Source organism: Ylistrum balloti, unplaced genomic scaffold (genome assembly GCF_031769215.1).
Source record: "Ylistrum balloti isolate Yb309-2 unplaced genomic scaffold, AGI_CSIRO_Ybal_v1 Utg370812, whole genome shotgun sequence".
NCBI lineage: Eukaryota > Metazoa > Mollusca > Bivalvia > Pectinida > Pectinidae > Ylistrum > Ylistrum balloti.
Window position 1 is genome coordinate 185,003 of NW_026782470.1, and position 17,918 is coordinate 202,920.

Below are 17,918 nucleotides of genomic sequence, written 5' to 3' on the forward strand. Positions count from 1 at the left end.
TACCATACATGGCGGGCACAGTGACAAGTTGAAACAAGTCCTGTGAAATATAAACAAAAGCACTACTCTATATGACATTTCCCCTGTGTTTGATAGGCTACGGGTAGACCTATTCCCAAATCGGAACAAGTCATCGTAATTCGTTTCCGAAATGGATTACTTCTACAAGATCAGCTGATTCGTAAAAGATATATAGTTTAGGAGCAGTTTGGTGAGGTCAAAAATAAGATATGGCTGGAGTGGTTGAAATTGATCCTCTCGCAGTTCCTGTGAAAATCCGAAAAAATGAGAATGGCACTGGTCACAGTCTAACAGGAAATAAGCTTGCTATCGACCTTGCATTCGGATTTGGGGATGCGCATAGACCCGTTTCAGCAACGGATGATTGCAAGTCTAAAGTGTAAGAAACAGCATGTTATGCAACATATCTCTATATCAATCTGCGTTTTAATTGAAAAAATAGAGCATACAATATTAATAAGGAGGTGTACACAATGTTGTATTTGAATTAAAGATAAGTAATCATTTGCCTTTATAACATGTAAATCTATTTCTTGCACATAGGAAATGTGAAATTTAGTTACTTCAAACGAATGAGACATTTCTATACAGATAACATCATTATAAAATTATCAATGTGCAGAAAATATGAAAATACATTTTCTGAATCTCATTTAAAAAAGGGGGCATTACAAAATCAATGCTTTTTTAGCATTCTTAAACATTATCCCTTTACATTAGCTTTTTATTCAAATGTTTTGTTTTTTTTTTAATTTGGAGTAGAATTAATTGAACTGGGTAATTAAGTACAAATACATTACATATATAACAATAATACCCAGAAGTCAGATTATTGCATTGGCTGGCTTGTAGTTAAATAGACACAGTATAACTGAATTTGTATATTGATAAATGTATTTAACACAAATGTTCAATGTAAATATAAACTGATATTTTATCATTTTAGGGGTAAATTATATAATCTCAGGATGTGGGAAATTTAACCTTTCCACTTCAAACATGAATTGGTCATTTAGTCTTCTTAAAATCAGTGCTAATTTTCCAAACTTCTTGCAACAATATATGCATAGCCTGTTTGTGTTAAACAGACACAAAGGAGTAATATCATTTCACCATTCTGTCCACACTCAGCTGTATGATATATATAGCATGTGGTCTCAAGTCTGAAACTCTTGTTGAATGAATGCACTGTAACAAACAACACCAATGTCACATTATCTCACAGGGTCCTGTATTGTTTACATTTATACAGACACTCTGATCAGACTACTTTTTCCTCCCTTTGATCCCTCTAACTAACTGCTAATTAGTCCAGGTATACAACTGTTTGACACCTGTATAATACCTATTGTCCAGCTTTGATAGATAGAGTTATTTTAACACAGTTTGTGAGAGAATATTGATGTGGTGCTAAAGTGCTCCCTTGGGGCTTGTTTGACAAAGCTAAGTGGAGATGACTATTACAATACAGGGACTGGACTAAGACATTCACTTCATGTTTACAGAACCTGTTTAACTGGACTTAAAACTATGTATAAGTCCTAGAGAAGCTAGAGTATGAGACATAGTGACAACATGCACATATATTTTATGCTGCTAATGTGGTTGATTCAAACGGGAACTGTAACAGCCTGAATACTTTTTTTTTGTGAGATTTTGATATTGCAAAAGCAGTTTCATACACACATTGTATATGTATATTAAGAATGAGGTGAGTAAGTTCCATGTTCAAGATATAAATGTATTTTTGATGTTTTCATCAGCCTGTTTGCATTTTGTCAACAGAACAGTGGCTTTGTTATGGAACACTTCTTATAACCATACATGTTCTACAACCTGTAGCATTCAACAGCTGGCTACTTTTTAATTCAAAGTTTTATTGTGAAAAAGTTATTAATAATGATTTATCATGGAGTATGATCAGAGAGGGCTTAATTATGTGATTTTGCTATCATTAGTCTTGAAACTGATGTAAAAGATTTGTTTGATATTATTTCAGCCCAAGGATGCCTAGTACACTTGATGATTTTGAAGTCATTTCAACAATAGGCTCAGGGTCATATGGAACGTGTCGCAAGATTCGACGCAAGAAAGATGGAAAGGTATGAATTACAACAACCAGCAGCCATTCAATATATTGAGTCAGTAGGATTTATATATATCATTTTTATTGACTTTGTTATTGTAAAGGCGTGGATATGTGTCCATCATCTCTGGTAACTGTCATCTTAATTTGAAGATTTTGAAACATCTGACCTGTATAATCTTGATGTAGATCAAGATCATTCATTTAAATAAATCCCAGCATGAAACTGACAAAATACAACTTTAAACATTTTGGTTATATTTTAATACATTTGACCTAAATGAACTTGACAGGATGTCAGTTATTTCAGCAACTTTTGTATATCATGTTGTTTTCCATCATACCCACATGCTGCAGGCCCAGTAGTTTAATCATTGACCTTTAGATTATTGACAACAAGATAATTGAACAGTTTTAAACATTTGGTGACTTGAAAGTGGTCACTCATTTGAATTATCTTTCTATAGCACTTCATATCAGCAAGCTGCTTACCAATGATCACTCTTTCTAATTGTGTTTCATATAGATGACAGGATGTGGTTTACTAATGAACTACATCTGAACAGTGTGTCGGATCCAAGATATACTGAACAAGTAGATGTTACATGTATTATAGTTAATTGATAAGGATACATGTACACTTACCTACATACATAATAAGACTAGTGGAATGAAGAAATGTTGATAGATAGTGATAATGTTCAGGTGTTGGCGTGGAAAGAGATGGACTATGGGTCGATGACAGAGTCGGAGAAGCAAATGTTAGTGTCAGAGGTGAACCTACTGCGTGAGCTGCGACATCCCAACATTGTGCGGTATTATGACCGCATCATTGATCGTAGCAACACCACCATCTACATAATAATGGAGTTCTGCGACCGTGGCGACCTCGCGTCCCTCATCACTAGATGCCGCCGTGACGAGTATGTTATAATCAATTATTTGTTTCAAACATGACAGAACACAGTAATGATAAATGTTTCCTTGTAAGAGGCAGCATCCCAAAGCTGTATCAGTGACACAATACAAAACAATGAGATGAAGCTCTGATTCACAAATTCAAATATGTTTTAAGCTACATCAGAATCCTAACTCTTGGGATTAAAGCAATACTATGTGAAATCAAGTCTCCCACATTTAGGACTTTGGTATTCATTTTAATGCACTGTCTTTATGTAATTTTTATAATTGTCTAGAATTTGGATCTGGAGCATCTAAAAGTGTATCAAAAGACTTCAAGTGTCAGCAAGCTTGCATCTTCAGTCACATTAAGCAAGAAAATCATTATTTGCCATTTTTCAGAGTGTACATGCAGGAGGACTTTGTGTGGAAGATTTTAGTACAAATCACCATGGCATTACAAGAATGTCATAGACGCAAGAATGGCAAGGCTGTGTTACATCGTGATCTCAAACCGGCTAACATTTTCCTTGACTCTGATGAAAATGTCAAACTGGGTGACTTTGGTCTGGCCAGAGTACTACACCATGAAACAAGCTTTGCTAAGACCTATGTAGGAACGCCCTATTATATGTCACCTGTAAGTTTCATAAGCTTAGAAAGTATCATACTTCTTTCATTGCCTGTTTATGTCTGAAGGTCATTAGAATGACGCAAGTAACTTTATAGTATAGATATTACAGTCATGTTTGATATCTGTTAATTGCCCGAGGCACAATCTCCTTGAAGTAGCTGGTGGCTACTTCCCTGAACAACATACAGGAGTCCCCAGTTAGTACTTCTGTAAGTCTTGATGTTGTTTATATAACACGTGTAAATGTTATGATAACTGACAAGCAGCTTATAAGATGTGCCTACCAGTAATTTTACTGAGAAATGAAAATGGTATTGACTACTTGAGTACCGGATAGAAATTGATGACACCTGTGTTTCAATGAGGATCAGTCACCTAATGTGTGATCACAAGTGATATAGATAAAGTGAATGTTTTGTTTATTTTCAGGAGTTGGTAAACAACATGTCATACAATGAGAAGTCGGATATATGGTCCATGGGCTGTATCCTGTATGAACTCTGTGCCCTCCGTCCTCCATTCACAGCATCAAATCAACATGAACTTAACAAAAAAATCAGAGTTGGTGACTTTGTGCGGATACCACACAAATATTCTGATGGGCTTAACAGCGTCATAGCCAAAATAATCAGAGTAGAGGTAAATTCACTCAAATATATCAAACTCCATTATATGGAAAAATCAGGAGGCAAACTATTAACCATTAATAGTATAGCATGCATTGAATACAGAACATTTCAGGCTCTACTATTTAATGGTGTGGGGTGGGTGAGAATATGACACTGCCAATGTCCTTCCCATCATACTGTGTCTGGAATCAATGTCATCTCTCTGCTGTCTTCATTTCTTTACTATAAAAGTCAGCTATAAGAAAAATCTTAAAAAGATGAATATTTGTTTATCTGTCAAGGTCATGGTTAATATTGTCTACGGAAAATAGTTGCACATGGAAATTTACATGGATGGGAGCAAGGGCAATTATGTCTACAAAATTTTCTAGATTGGTCTTGTGTAAAAATGTTATTTTTTTTCATTCTGATATCAAATCATGGTGAAAATGTATTAACATTTTCCTAACTCTATTTCCAAACAGGTTCACAAAAGGCCAACTATTGAGGAAGTACTTAATGATCCATTGGTGATGAGAAAACAGATATGTTTGGGTCTTGAGAAACGTGATGAGGGTCGTCGTGACTCCCGGCCAAGGTTGTCAAGCCCAGAGTCACGGTCACAAAAGGAGTGGGAGGAGGAGCTGCGTAGCAGAGAACGGAAACTAGACTTTAGGGAGAAGGAATTGGATGGTACTGGTGTTTTATATTCAGAGAAGGAGGTCAATTGATTGCTTAAACATTCCGTTTAAATACTTACTGTTGAGTACCAATGCAGTATTAACTTGTATTAATACACACTTATGTACTTAAAAATGGTAATTTTTTCAAGCTGAAATACTACATACTGTTGTATAAATATTCTTGTCCTCTTTGTACCATATTTGATCCTAAAACTATGATGAAGTGATGCAGTATGATAATAATTTTCTCTTTCATTCCAGAGAGGGAAAAACAATTTTCCTTGAAAGAAAAGCTTCTAGAAGAAAAAATGAAAAGGTATATATATATTTAATTTGTATATAATTTGTCTTGATTTGTGCCAAAAAGTACATACTTTTTAGGTGTCTGTCCTTGATGATAGATAGTAGCACTTGCTTGTGATTACTTGTTACTATTCAGCCTGCTTTCAAATTTCAAGGTCGATTGTAAATGAAATTGTTATTTAACATTTCATTCAGTTTGTTGTTATTTTTTAGAGTTAGACCTGGTATTAGTTTAAAATGTGCAATAAATGTCTCTAAGTGCTGTATTTTTGTGACAGAAACCTGACTTAATACATTACAGGGCAGAGATGCTGATCAGAGACTTTGGTCGAAAGGGCAGTATAGACAGAGATGTACTTCCAGCAGGGGATGCAGGTAGGCAGGAAAGCCCCATCCCAATCTCCCCTATATACCCTCCAACCAAAGGCTTTGTGTACCCAAACATTCCCACACGTAAGGTGAAGGTTGGTCGGTCCCGTACCCCTCTTAATCAGTTGGATCCAATATGTAACCGGACAGACACCACGCCTCTCAACCGGCTGGACCACATGTGTAATGGGAAGGACACTTAGATTTGTGTGACTGTTTGATACTACTATGTGCTTTAATACTCTAACATTTGTCAGCTGGAAATCACTTTAGTGTTTGCTCCCTATAAAAAAAGTTATACTGACTGGTGACTAGTGTCTTAATTATAGTGACACAGATGTTGTCTTTTCACCAGGGACTCAATTAGTTGTTTCAGTACAACCTAGATCTGATTTGTTTTCGTTTGATGAGCTTGATGATGTATCAGCAATGAAGTGCTGCTGTATGTTTTTGCAGGAAACTAAAGTGATTTCCCTTTTTCTGACTAGTTTGTAGTCTGTTTGTAACATGGCACAGATTTCCAACCCCAAAGTTCATATGTTTTATAATGTTCTGTTGGTTATCAACTTTCATGGAAGCAATCATAATTGTAATTTTTTCTTCTAAAATGAAAATTAATGTGATTATTGATAAAATACACATATGTTGGTGGTAGGGGTTAGGGATATGTGCCTGTGTGCATGTAATGCTACTGTACACTTACTGCTGTCTCAGCCTGTGTGTACTGCTATAACTACCTATATGTATTCTTTCTTTTGATAATGGTTGTGATAATGCATTTTTTTCTAGTTCCCTGCTTGCTTTTTTGTCAAGCTATTGTCTCTGTAGTTACCATACTCAGCTGCTACTTGTATGAAGTAACTTCACAGGACCCCAAATGGGACAGTACTCAAAATGGAAAGTATTTTTCATGTATTCAACAATTTTGAAATGCAAGTTAATAGTAAATGTTTTAAATGAAACTGTGATATACTTTTGCAGAATTTTTTTAAATGAAGAAAAAGTATATAAAATGTTGTTAGTTATTTTGTATACAAATGTTTATGAAGAGGTAATCCATTTTGGGTGCTGTTGCCAGAAAAAAATCAGGTGAACCTGGCTGTAATAAAAGGGCTTTGCAAATTAACAAAGGATCTATTGATATCTAAAAATGCACAAAATGAAAAGTTAAGATCTGTTGTTTCATCTTAGCAAATGAATTGATGCTACAGGATCAAAGTACAAAATGCTGATGATTTCCTGTGAAATCAGTGTCCTGTGATGTTATCTAATGTAGTTTACGCAGTGCTCTGTAATCTTTTTAACTGCGTGTCCTACATAGCCTTTGCGACAGCTTGGTCAATGGACATAATTTTTTGGGACTTGGGTGAAAAGATGTGTGGTTTGAAAATCCCTACCAGACTTGGTTTGTGTTTCTAAGGAAGCTGAAATCATGGATCCTCTTGTACTGTCGTGGTTGTGTCCTTTTGGTAAGATGCTTTAACGTTACAGCTTTGGATGCCATGTGGTGGAATTTCTATGTGGTGTTCAAGAAGGTAGCCACCAGATTCTACTGTCAAAGGAGTCTGCTCCTAAAAAGATCCTAGAGGGTTCATAAGGTGATGAGCCAAACAAACAGATCCCCTGAAATTAGTTTTTGTGGTAGCTATGTAGTGGTTTATCTGCAAACGTTTCTTGTGAGATGTTTTCTGTAGCATGGCTACACATATTGTCATACAGAATGATTATCCTGCTTGAAATCTTCATTCATGGTTATTTTACTCTCTAGATCAACCCATCCCTATAAAACATGATTTATCAGTAATCCTATTTGTAGATGATAAATACCTCTGTAGTTTACCTTTATTTGTTACTAATAGATTCTCCAGGTATATACAATCACATTGTCTTCTGGTGTACTATTCTACCATGTAAACCTTGCATGACAACATTTGAAGCTTTCACAGCTGTAACTTGTTGTAGTCATCATTGTACTTATCAACACCATGTATTCAATTGATTTAGATTTGCATTATCACCACCATTTTGTCTTTGAGGCTGTTTTCCATGGTAATTGTCATGTTGATTTTATCAAATATTATACATTATTCATTCCATATAGTTTGTACTCTTTCCATCATTTTATAAAATAAAGTTTTGCTTTAAAAATAAAATACAGAACTAAAGAAATTAAAACTGACAAACACTTGTGAGTTTCCACATAAAAATGTACTTCAGAGGTAAAATTTATGAAATTTATGAAAAACATTTTATGGTTTACACATGTTTTGTGCAATATTACTTTAGTTTGATCTCAATGCTTCAATACATAATGCCAGATTGATGTTGGTCTTAAATATGCTAGTCTTTTGGTAGATATTTACTTATATACATGTACTTTCACGTTTGCTAGTTATTATAATTATACATATACTTTATCTATTGAAGATATCATACTTTATTTAGCCAAAGATTAATCATTTTCGTGGTCCTCATAGAGTGAAAGTCACAAGTGGGTACTTGATACATTTTTACGTAAAGATATTGTCATATTGTTATCTTGATAATAGACACTTACATTTTGTTAATAATCATACCTATCGTCTTCATTCTTGTTTTTTTGCCCCTCCAACTTGTTTTTATGTTGTGATGCAGCATCTGTCGTCCCACTTTGCGGAAACTGTTCCCTTTAAAGAACTTCTCAATAACAAAGTGGCCCTGAGTAATGATATTTGGCCAGTAGCTTGCCTGAATAAAGGTCAACAAAGTTTGTTTTAGTGAATGACCTTGACCCCATTTCAAAGTCACAGTAGTCTAATGTGTAGCAACATTTCAGTAACCAAGAGACCCCATGTCATTATATTGTACCAAAAGCATGCTTGTAGGAATGAATGAAAAGTTTGCTCAAATAAGTTACCTTAACCAACTTTCAAGGTAACAAGTGTAAATTGCTTTAAAATCTTCACACAACTTCTTGATAACAAAGGGTCTCTTGGTCATGGTATCAAGCCAATAACATGTTTGGATAAAGGGCTACAAAGCTTGTAAATGGGTCATAGGTTCAAATCTTTAATAACTTAACAATAACCAAGAAAGCTAGAGTTTTGTTTCACCTGATGCTTATATAATATGAAGCAGGTGCTTCTTGTTACAGATATAAACATGGTAGTTATTAGATTTATTAGCAGGTGGGCAATACAGGCCCTGAGGGCCTCTTATTTTGTTCTACTAATTATGATTTGTTCAAATTTTGGAATCCTTTACATAACTATGCAACATGACATGATTTGATGCATAATAATACTTTGTGTTTGTTTACTTTATTGATTATTAAAACTTCTGTGTTATTTGATATAATCTGTAGTTGTGTATGTCTTGTGCATGCTTACAGCTTTATTCTCACTATTTACTTGAGACATTTTTTTGTTAAACTGTTGTCATAACTGCCTGTGTCCGAGTCCAGGAAAAACCATGTCTGGGTCTGCAGTCTATACTACAGTTCATGTGTCACTATTAGATAGCACTATACTGTCTATGTTACTAGATACCACTACACTGCTTATATGTGAGTTACTTACTAGATATCACTGCTCAAGTCTTGGTCACTACTCGCTACAATTACATTTCTCATGTCTGACTCACTACTCGCTACAATTACACTTCTCATGTCTGACTCTCTACTAGATACATTTTCACTTCTCATATCTGACTCACTACTAGATACATTTTCACTTCTCATATCTGACTCTCTACTAGATACATTTTCACTTTTCATATCTGACTCTCTACTAGATACATTTTCACTTCTCATATCTGACTCACTACTAGATACATTTTCACTTCTCATATCTGACTCACTACTAGATACATTTTCACTTCTCATATCTGACTCACTACTACATACATTTTCACTTCTCATATCTCACTCTCTACTAGATACATTTTCACTTCTCATATCTGACTCACTACTAGATACATTTTCACTTCTCATATCTGACTCACTACTAGATACATTTTCACTTCTCATATCTGATCACTACTAGATACATTTTCACTTCTCATATCTGACTCACTACTAGATACATTTTCACTTCTCATATCTCACTCTCTACTAGATACATTTTCACTTCTCATATCTGACTCACTACTAGATACATTTTCACTTCTCATATCTGACTCACTACTACATACATTTTCACTTCTCATATCTCACTCTCTACTAGATACATTTTCACTTCTCATATCTGACTCACTACTAGATACATTTTCACTTCTCATATCTGACTCACTACTAGATACATTTTCACTTCTCATATCTGACTCACTACTAGATACATTTTCACTTCTCATATCTGACTCACTACTAGATACATTTTCACTTCTCATATCTGACTCACTACTAGATACATTTTCACTTCTCATATCTGACTCACTACTAGATACATTTTCACTTCTCATATCTGACTCACTACTAGATACATTTTCACTTCTCATATCTGACTCACTACTAGATACATTTCACTTCTTATGTCTGATTCACTACTACATACATTTTCACTTCTCATATCTGAGCCAACCATTGTTCATGTGGGAGTTACTACTAGATATAGCTACTCATGAACAAGTCACTACTAGATACTTTTCATGTCTAAGTCACTACATGTAGATACCACTACACTCACTTGAGTCATTACTAGACATATCTACACTACTCATGTCTAAGTCACTACATGTAGATACCACTACACTCACTTGAGTCATTACTAGACATATCTACACTACTCATGTCTAAGTCACTACATGTAGATACCACTACACTCACTTGAGTCATTACTAGACATATCTACACTACTCATGTCTGAGTCTCTACATGTAGATACCACTACACTCACTTGAGTCATTACTAGACATATCTACACTACTCATGTCTAAGTCACTACATGTAGATACCACTACACTCACTTGAGTCATTACTAGACATATCTACACTACTCATGTCTAAGTCACTACATGTAGATACCACTACACTCACTTGAGTCATTACTAGACATATCTACACTACTCATGTCTAAGTCACTACATGTAGATACCACTACACTCACTTGAGTCATTACTAGACATATCTACACTACTCATGTCTAAGTCACTACATGTAGATACCACTACACTCTCTTGAGTCAATACTAGACATTTCTACACTGCTCATGTCCGAGTGATTGAGTCATTCCAAAATACCATTTCAATGCTCATGTCTGTGTCAGCTATAGATACTCAGAGTCACTACTAAATGCAAATACCATAACAATCTCATAAGCGAGTCTCTACTATATACCACTACACTGCTAGATATTATACCACTACACTGCTAGATACTATACCACTACACTGCTAGATGTTATACCTCTACACTGCTTGATATTATACTGCTAGATATTATACCACTACACTGCTAAATATTATACCGCTGCACTGCTAGATATTATACCACTACACTGCTAGATATTATACCACTGCACTGCTAGATACTATACCACTACACTGCTAGATATTATACCACTTCACTGCTAGATATTATACCACTACACTGCTGGATATTATATCACTACACTGCTAGATATTATACCACTTCACTGCTAGATATTATACCACTACACTGCTAGATATTATACCACTACACTGCTATATATTATACCTCTACACTGCTAGATATTATACCACTTCACTGCTAGATATTATACCACTACACTGCTGGATATTATATCACTACACTGCTAGATATTATACCACTTCACTGCTAGATATTATACCACTACACTGCTAGATATTATACCACTTCACTGCTAGATATTATACCACTACACTGCTGGATATTATATCACTACACTGCTCATTAAATTAAATATTGTTAGATCACTGCTCCTATGTGTGTCACTTCTAGATAATAATATACTGTTTTTATACCAGTTCAATACTCATGTTTGATTCACTCCTAAATTACACTACATTAAGTCTGAGTCAATACTGAAACCATAACACAACTCTATTAGAAGTTATAATGCAAACCAGTCACTTGAGTTTGACCATTTGCCTTGTTGACTCCTTACCAGTAGGTGTACAAACCACAGGATCTTTATGGAATACATTGCCTTGCAATCTTTCATACATTTGCAAATTTCATTTACCAGACTTGGTAATAAATTATATGTTCTAAACATTGAATTTTAACCTAATTTGAACTTGAATTGGCCTGTGGCACAGACCTGAAAATTGTTCAATTGCTTGTTTGATTTATTGCCATGGGAACAGCCAGGGTCATTTTGAGGCAGAGTATCCCTGTAGTAGCTAGTGGCTACCTTACTGAACAAGATATGAGAGGCCTGTTAATTCAATCCAGAGCAAATAGTTTAAAGTGTCTTGTCCAAGGACACACCAGGACAACACAGATTAATCTGTTTCCTTCACTCCTGAGAAATACTAATTGTCGCACTTCGGATCTTCACTTGTAGTCCAATGCTCTGAGCTATCACAGGTCCTCCTTGGAAATAGTACACTAACATACTTACCATCATGTATGTTGTCATAGAATTGTATTGACTTAGTTAGATTTATGCAGGTACATGTATGTAGGACAGCGGATGAACATTAAGTGGCATCTGCATGTATAAAATGTGTAACATTACATAACCTGAACCATTAGATTCCTCTTTAATCAGGACATTTAACATTTATATACATCATCAATATTTTCTTGCATATCCCGGCCAAATATGTGACCTCGGCACCTTTCACACCTTCGGAACCATGTTGGTAGTTGGTCATACAGCTAGGTACCAATTCAGATATCAGAGATGTTTGACATACTTAGACGAAATTGTCATCATTTACTTGCATCACCTTGGCAGACTTTGTCAGTGTGACCTGTATCTACAGTACATGAACATACAAGGACCATCACATTTGGTTTTTAAATAGGAACTGCTATTTGTGTGGTGGGAGGCCATGATAGCTCTGTTGGTTACAAGAGAAGACTTACCAACCTAATGTGAGAATTCTCAGGAGCCTGAGATCACAGAGCATCCTGTGCTATCATAGTTGTGTCCTTGGGCACAACACTTTATGTCACTGTTCCAGCTGGCATGTCTCTTGCATTGAGGTAGTCACCAGCTACGTACGTCACCCCAAATTGACCCTGACTGTTAATGGGCAATAAATCAAGCAAACAAGCAATCACTTGACATTATATATTGTAAATAAAAAGAAATTAGTTATGAAACAGATTAGATCGATTTATTAGCTCACCTGGACCAAGAGTGAAGGGGAATTTTTTTTTTTAAGTGATAGGTCTTAGGGGGCCCCCTGTGGCAGTAGGGGCAGGACCCAATATGGAAATTAAAGCAAATTCTTTACAATTCTTCTTCTTTATGAATGTCAGAATTCAGGCCCAATTTGGTGTGAAACAATCTTAGCTAAAGGAGACTTTTGTTCAAATGGTTTTGTATACCCCCTGGAGATAGAGGGGTGAGGCCCAATGGGCAAATAGGAATAAAATTTTGGATTCCTTTACCTTTAGTTTGGATAAAGCAATTTCAGCCAAACAATGCTTTCTAGCCGTCTTGTTGTAGGATTCCCTGTTGGCTGGAATAGAACCCACCACAGTTCCTGATTTGGTATGAAACAGGAGTGTTTGATGTGGTAGATTATCCTATTTCTTTTCCCATTTAATTGGGAATCACATCCTGTACACTGGTGGAAGATGAGTTTGCTCTCAACTTTTTCACCCAAACACCATTGTATTGTGTAACCATTTACTTTTCAGACTTTTCGCTGGAGAGTAGGTCCTCTTGTCTGTCGAAGGGGAAAAAGGATCCTGATACGCCAAAGAAAAAAGTCACATTTGACATGTATGGAAAGGAGAATTGTAGAAATAAACACACTGTGCCATCATCTGATACATACTTCTCCACTTTTACTGACTTAGAAGGAGATTACAATGACTTGTATTTGAATGAGCTTGCAAAACGGAGGGAACTGAAGGAAAAACTTTTCAAGGCTAAAGCCAGAGCAATGGAAATACGAGGAATTGAAGATGACATACGTCCACGGACTAAAAACTCCAATCTCTTGTTCTTTAGATAATGTTTGTCGTTACTAGTGCTTTATATTAATGGTGACATTTTATACCCAGGTATTTAAGCTTTAAAATGCAGTCTGGTTTAAACTGTATCTGTTACGTACATTTACTTAAAAATTATAAAATACAAAACAGAAGTGCATCTATGGTTGGATATTTATCCTGTTAAATGCTTTCCGTTACAGTACTACAATTCTTATTAATAATTGTCAATGATGAAGTACATTCCATCCGTAAACAGTCCGTCCCTATTTAATATTTCTCATAACTACTGTACATTCCACAATTTATATTTTACCTATGTAATTTATAGCTGGATGTCTGATTTGTTTATCAATCGGTGAAGGTTACGTTTCAGTGAAAACAATATTAGCTAGGAAAAAAAATCTTAATACAAGACTCCAGATAAAATGGTATCCATTGTAATGCAGAGTTTAGGAAGATGGTTTGCTCAAGTTACATATCAACTATATTCTTTAACAATAAATTCTTATATCATTTAGTGTGTGTGACAGTAGGACTTGGTTATTGTACATGTACATAAGTAATAGATGAGATGTCGGATCAACTGAGGATGAGTGTGGTAAGGCTGAACACGAGAGCATGTGAATGAGGTAAGGATTAGATTAAGTATTTAGTGAGCAAATGATTTGTGAACTAGGCAAGAACTAGATAAATTTTCAAAACTAGCCAAGAATAGGATAGTAGTTGTGGGCTTGGTACAGATAACACAATAAGTAATTTGTGAATCAGGGTTAAGTTGGGTGTGAAACTTACTGTAAGGTGAAGATAAAGTGATCTGTGTACTTTCTACCTAGAATTTTAAGCTGAAAGAAAGTAGACACCACTAGATGTGTATATAGTGACAGAATGGAGTAACAGAACATTGAATTAGTGCTAGCTTGTGTAAGGAGTGAATTAGTGCTAGCTTGTGTAAGGAGTGAAGAAATATTCTTAATTTATTGTTCAGACTTTGTCTACAATAATAACATGTGTGTGGGCAGTAAAACTGTCTTCATTGGAGGTACTTAATAAAGGTAAAAAGAGTAAGCTGGGTTGTAACATAACACAGATAGGAGATACCTGTACAGGTAAACAGTACAGCTGGGTTGTAACATTATACAAATAGGAGACACCTGTACAGGTAATCAGTACAGCTGGGTTGTAACACTACACTGATAGGAGACACCTGTACAGGTAAACAGTACAGCTAGGTTGTAACATAACACTGATAGGAGACACCTGTACAGGTAAACAATACAGCTGGGTTGTAACATTACACAGATAGGAGACACCTGTACAAGTAAACAGTACAGCTGGGTTGTAACATTACACAGATAGGAGACACCTGTACAGGTAAACAGTACAGCTGGGTTGTAACATTACACAAATAGGAGACACCTGTACAGGTAATCAGTACAGCTGGGTTGTAACACTACACTGATAGGAGACACCTGTACAGGTAAACAGTACAGCTGGGTTGTAACATTACACAGATAGGAGACACCTGTACAGGTAAGCACTACAGCTGGGTTGTAACCAGGTAAACAGTACAGCTGGGTTGTAACATTACACTGTTGGGAGATACCTGTACATGTAAACAGTACAGCTGGGTTGTAACACTACACTGATAGGAGACACCTGTACAGGTAAACAGTACAGCTGGATTGTAACATTACACTGATAGGAGACACCTGTACAGGTAAACAGTACAGCTGGATTGTAACATTACACTGATAGGAGATATCTGTACAGGTAAACAGTACAGCTGGGTTGTAGCATAACACTGTTAGGAGACACCTGTACAGGAACATACCTTCATTTTATAGTTTGATGGTTTAGATCATGTGTTGCTGTAGAACACATTGTTATATTTTTAACTAAAACATTCATTCTACAGGGATGAACTTCTGAAGGGTATATTTGTGCCAGGTGTTTTCACCCTTACCCTGACATTCTAATAAAGACTTAAAAACAACTTGATTTCATTGTTTCTTTGTTTTTATCCGTCTGCCATAGAAAATGAGGTAGTAGAAAAGATGTTTACAAATAGTTCTGTATTATTTTTGTGCCGCTGTTATTTTTCTGTGCAGGATATCTATCTCAACAAGCCATAATATCACAAGTAAACTTGCCCACATTTCACCTACTTCAGGTAAAACAATTTTTATTAGCAACGTCCTGATGAAGGCCACAAAGTTATGGGCCAAACCAGTCATCAATACAAATAAAATCAGAACTGACTTTGAACTTGTTGAAATTGATATTCTGTGTAGCTTGTCCCTATTCCTCAATTACCCAGTCACCCTGCATACCCAGTACAGTATCCAAGGTATCCATGTGAGGAGTATAAGGAACACTCTGGACCTGCTCTATTGTAGTAGAGTTGGCTTTATTCACTGATGGTTATCCATATTAGGAGATGGGTGGAGGAGGATATCAAATTATGCTTAATACTTTCCATCTGGTCCCAATACAGCTCCAGTAACTTCCGAAGAGATTTTCATCACACTTTACACATAGATCAACTACAACCATACCTAAAGGTCACAGCTACAATCTAGTATTTGTAGAAACCTTTCATCGAATTTAGTCACATTATTTTAGCAGCTTCATTTGTGGACAGATTTTGATCTTACTTTAAACAAAAGTCATCCACAATGTCTGACAATACTCAGCTCATAAAAGTTATCTTGTAATGGTCAAAGTCACCATTACCCAGTACTTTTTATAGAAAATCAACTAGTTCTACTTCTAGAAATTTGTCAATCAATTTTTACTTCTGTATATGGAAGGAACTGGAAGGCATTCATGTCTCAGACATTTTCCAGTTTTCTAATGTTTCGTTTGAAAATAGTTACACTGGATTTTGTATTGGTTTAATAGCACCTAGAAAGAAAGTTTGATGCATGTACAGTGAAATTAATTAATGTGGCAGTGTTAACCTACAACCTATGGACAAACCCGAGATTTATACGAAGATTTACACCATTATTAAACAAAAGGCCAAAATTTGTTAAGAATGGGTCAGAATGAAAATTTCATTCACAGAAGAAAACTTCAGTGGCTATTAGGGATATATATAAAGATTGATTGAAACAGTTTCAAGAGGGTAGAGGTATCCTGACAAAAATTTGTATGCTATTTTTCTAACAAAGGGACATATATCCATAGGACAGGGCAAGAATGAGAAATACCTAGATGCCCAATGTCAGTCTCATATAGGAGGAGATATCTGCACAAGATTCCTTCTTCAGCCTGACCCATAGGCTTAATGGTCACATGACTAATCTCAATGGAATTTCAAGTGCAAAGAGCCTTAACTCCATAATTTACATCAAAGGGTCCCTTTGTCAAACTCATTTGAGATCTTATTGATGTAAAGCTGCATACCAAGTTTCATTGAAATCTGTTTATATCTTCTTAAGTTATCATGTACACAAAAGCCATAACTCTGCAAATCATAAAATTAGTCTCATTTTTTAACTCGTCCAAGATCTTATTGATACATAGCTGCAGAACCCTGTAACTAGTGATGGGAATCAGTTCATAATTGAAAACACAAAACTGATTGATTTTTTATTTTAATAAGTTTTCAGAATTAAGTACTTCTGTAGAAAATAGATATTGTCAGGTGCACCATTGGCCTTTTTGAGATATATGCATTCTGTTTACCTGCCACCATATTTTCATACTTTTTAATACTGAACACAAGACAATTTCATGGTCACTAACATACTTTATGTCTTAAGTAAATTGTAAACTTGTAAACTACCAATGAAAATGTTAAAAAATCAAAGAATAAAGACTTCTTGTTTTCAATCAATTGGCTTTTCAAAATCATCCTTTATGTTTTATTATTTTCTTTGACTAACTTTCGTTTTTTTCTATTATAGGCCCACCGATTGCCATAACTTGAAACTCCAATGAAATCTGTCCCATTGTCAAAGCCATGCGAGATCTTATTTACATACAGGCACTTACCAAAAATGTTCATCAAAATAGGTTCAAATATTCTCAAGATTGTAAAACTGTGTTAGGAGATCTGGAAGAAAATTTTATGACTGTTGGACAATACCATATCACAATATCTCTTCAAAATTTCTTGACAGCATATAAAAGTAGTTGCTGTCAGCCATCTTGAATTTTTTGTAATACATTTTATACTTAAAATATAAATAAAATACTGTCAAAACTACATCAA

The 17,918-nt window shown here is 35.3% G+C and overlaps 1 protein-coding gene across 1 annotated transcript; it reads left to right on the forward strand.

Moving 5' to 3' along the window:
• Nucleotides 1-230: 230 nt before the first annotated feature.
• LOC132558697 (serine/threonine-protein kinase Nek2-like) lies at nucleotides 231-13,719 on the forward strand. Its single transcript, XM_060223291.1, has 9 exons — nucleotides 231-400; nucleotides 2,021-2,123; nucleotides 2,813-3,030; nucleotides 3,410-3,647; nucleotides 4,071-4,280; nucleotides 4,735-4,942; nucleotides 5,194-5,248; nucleotides 5,537-5,610; nucleotides 13,400-13,719. Exons 1-9 carry the CDS (start codon nucleotides 231-233, stop codon nucleotides 13,717-13,719), a joined length of 1,596 nt encoding a protein of 531 aa, XP_060079274.1.
• The last annotated feature ends 4,199 nt before the right edge of the window (nucleotides 13,720-17,918 follow it).

Bases quoted from the DNA above. Each gene is read 5' to 3' on its own strand.
- LOC132558697 (XM_060223291.1), top strand. From the start codon at position 231: ATGGCTGGAGTGGTTGAAATTGATCCTCTCGCAGTTCCTGTGAAAATC. The intron at 401-2,020 runs GTAAGAAACAGC...ATATTATTTCAG, and splicing joins GATGATTGCAAGTCTAAAGT to CCCAAGGATGCCTAGTACAC. The intron at 4,281-4,734 runs GTAAATTCACTC...ATTTCCAAACAG, and splicing joins CCAAAATAATCAGAGTAGAG to GTTCACAAAAGGCCAACTAT.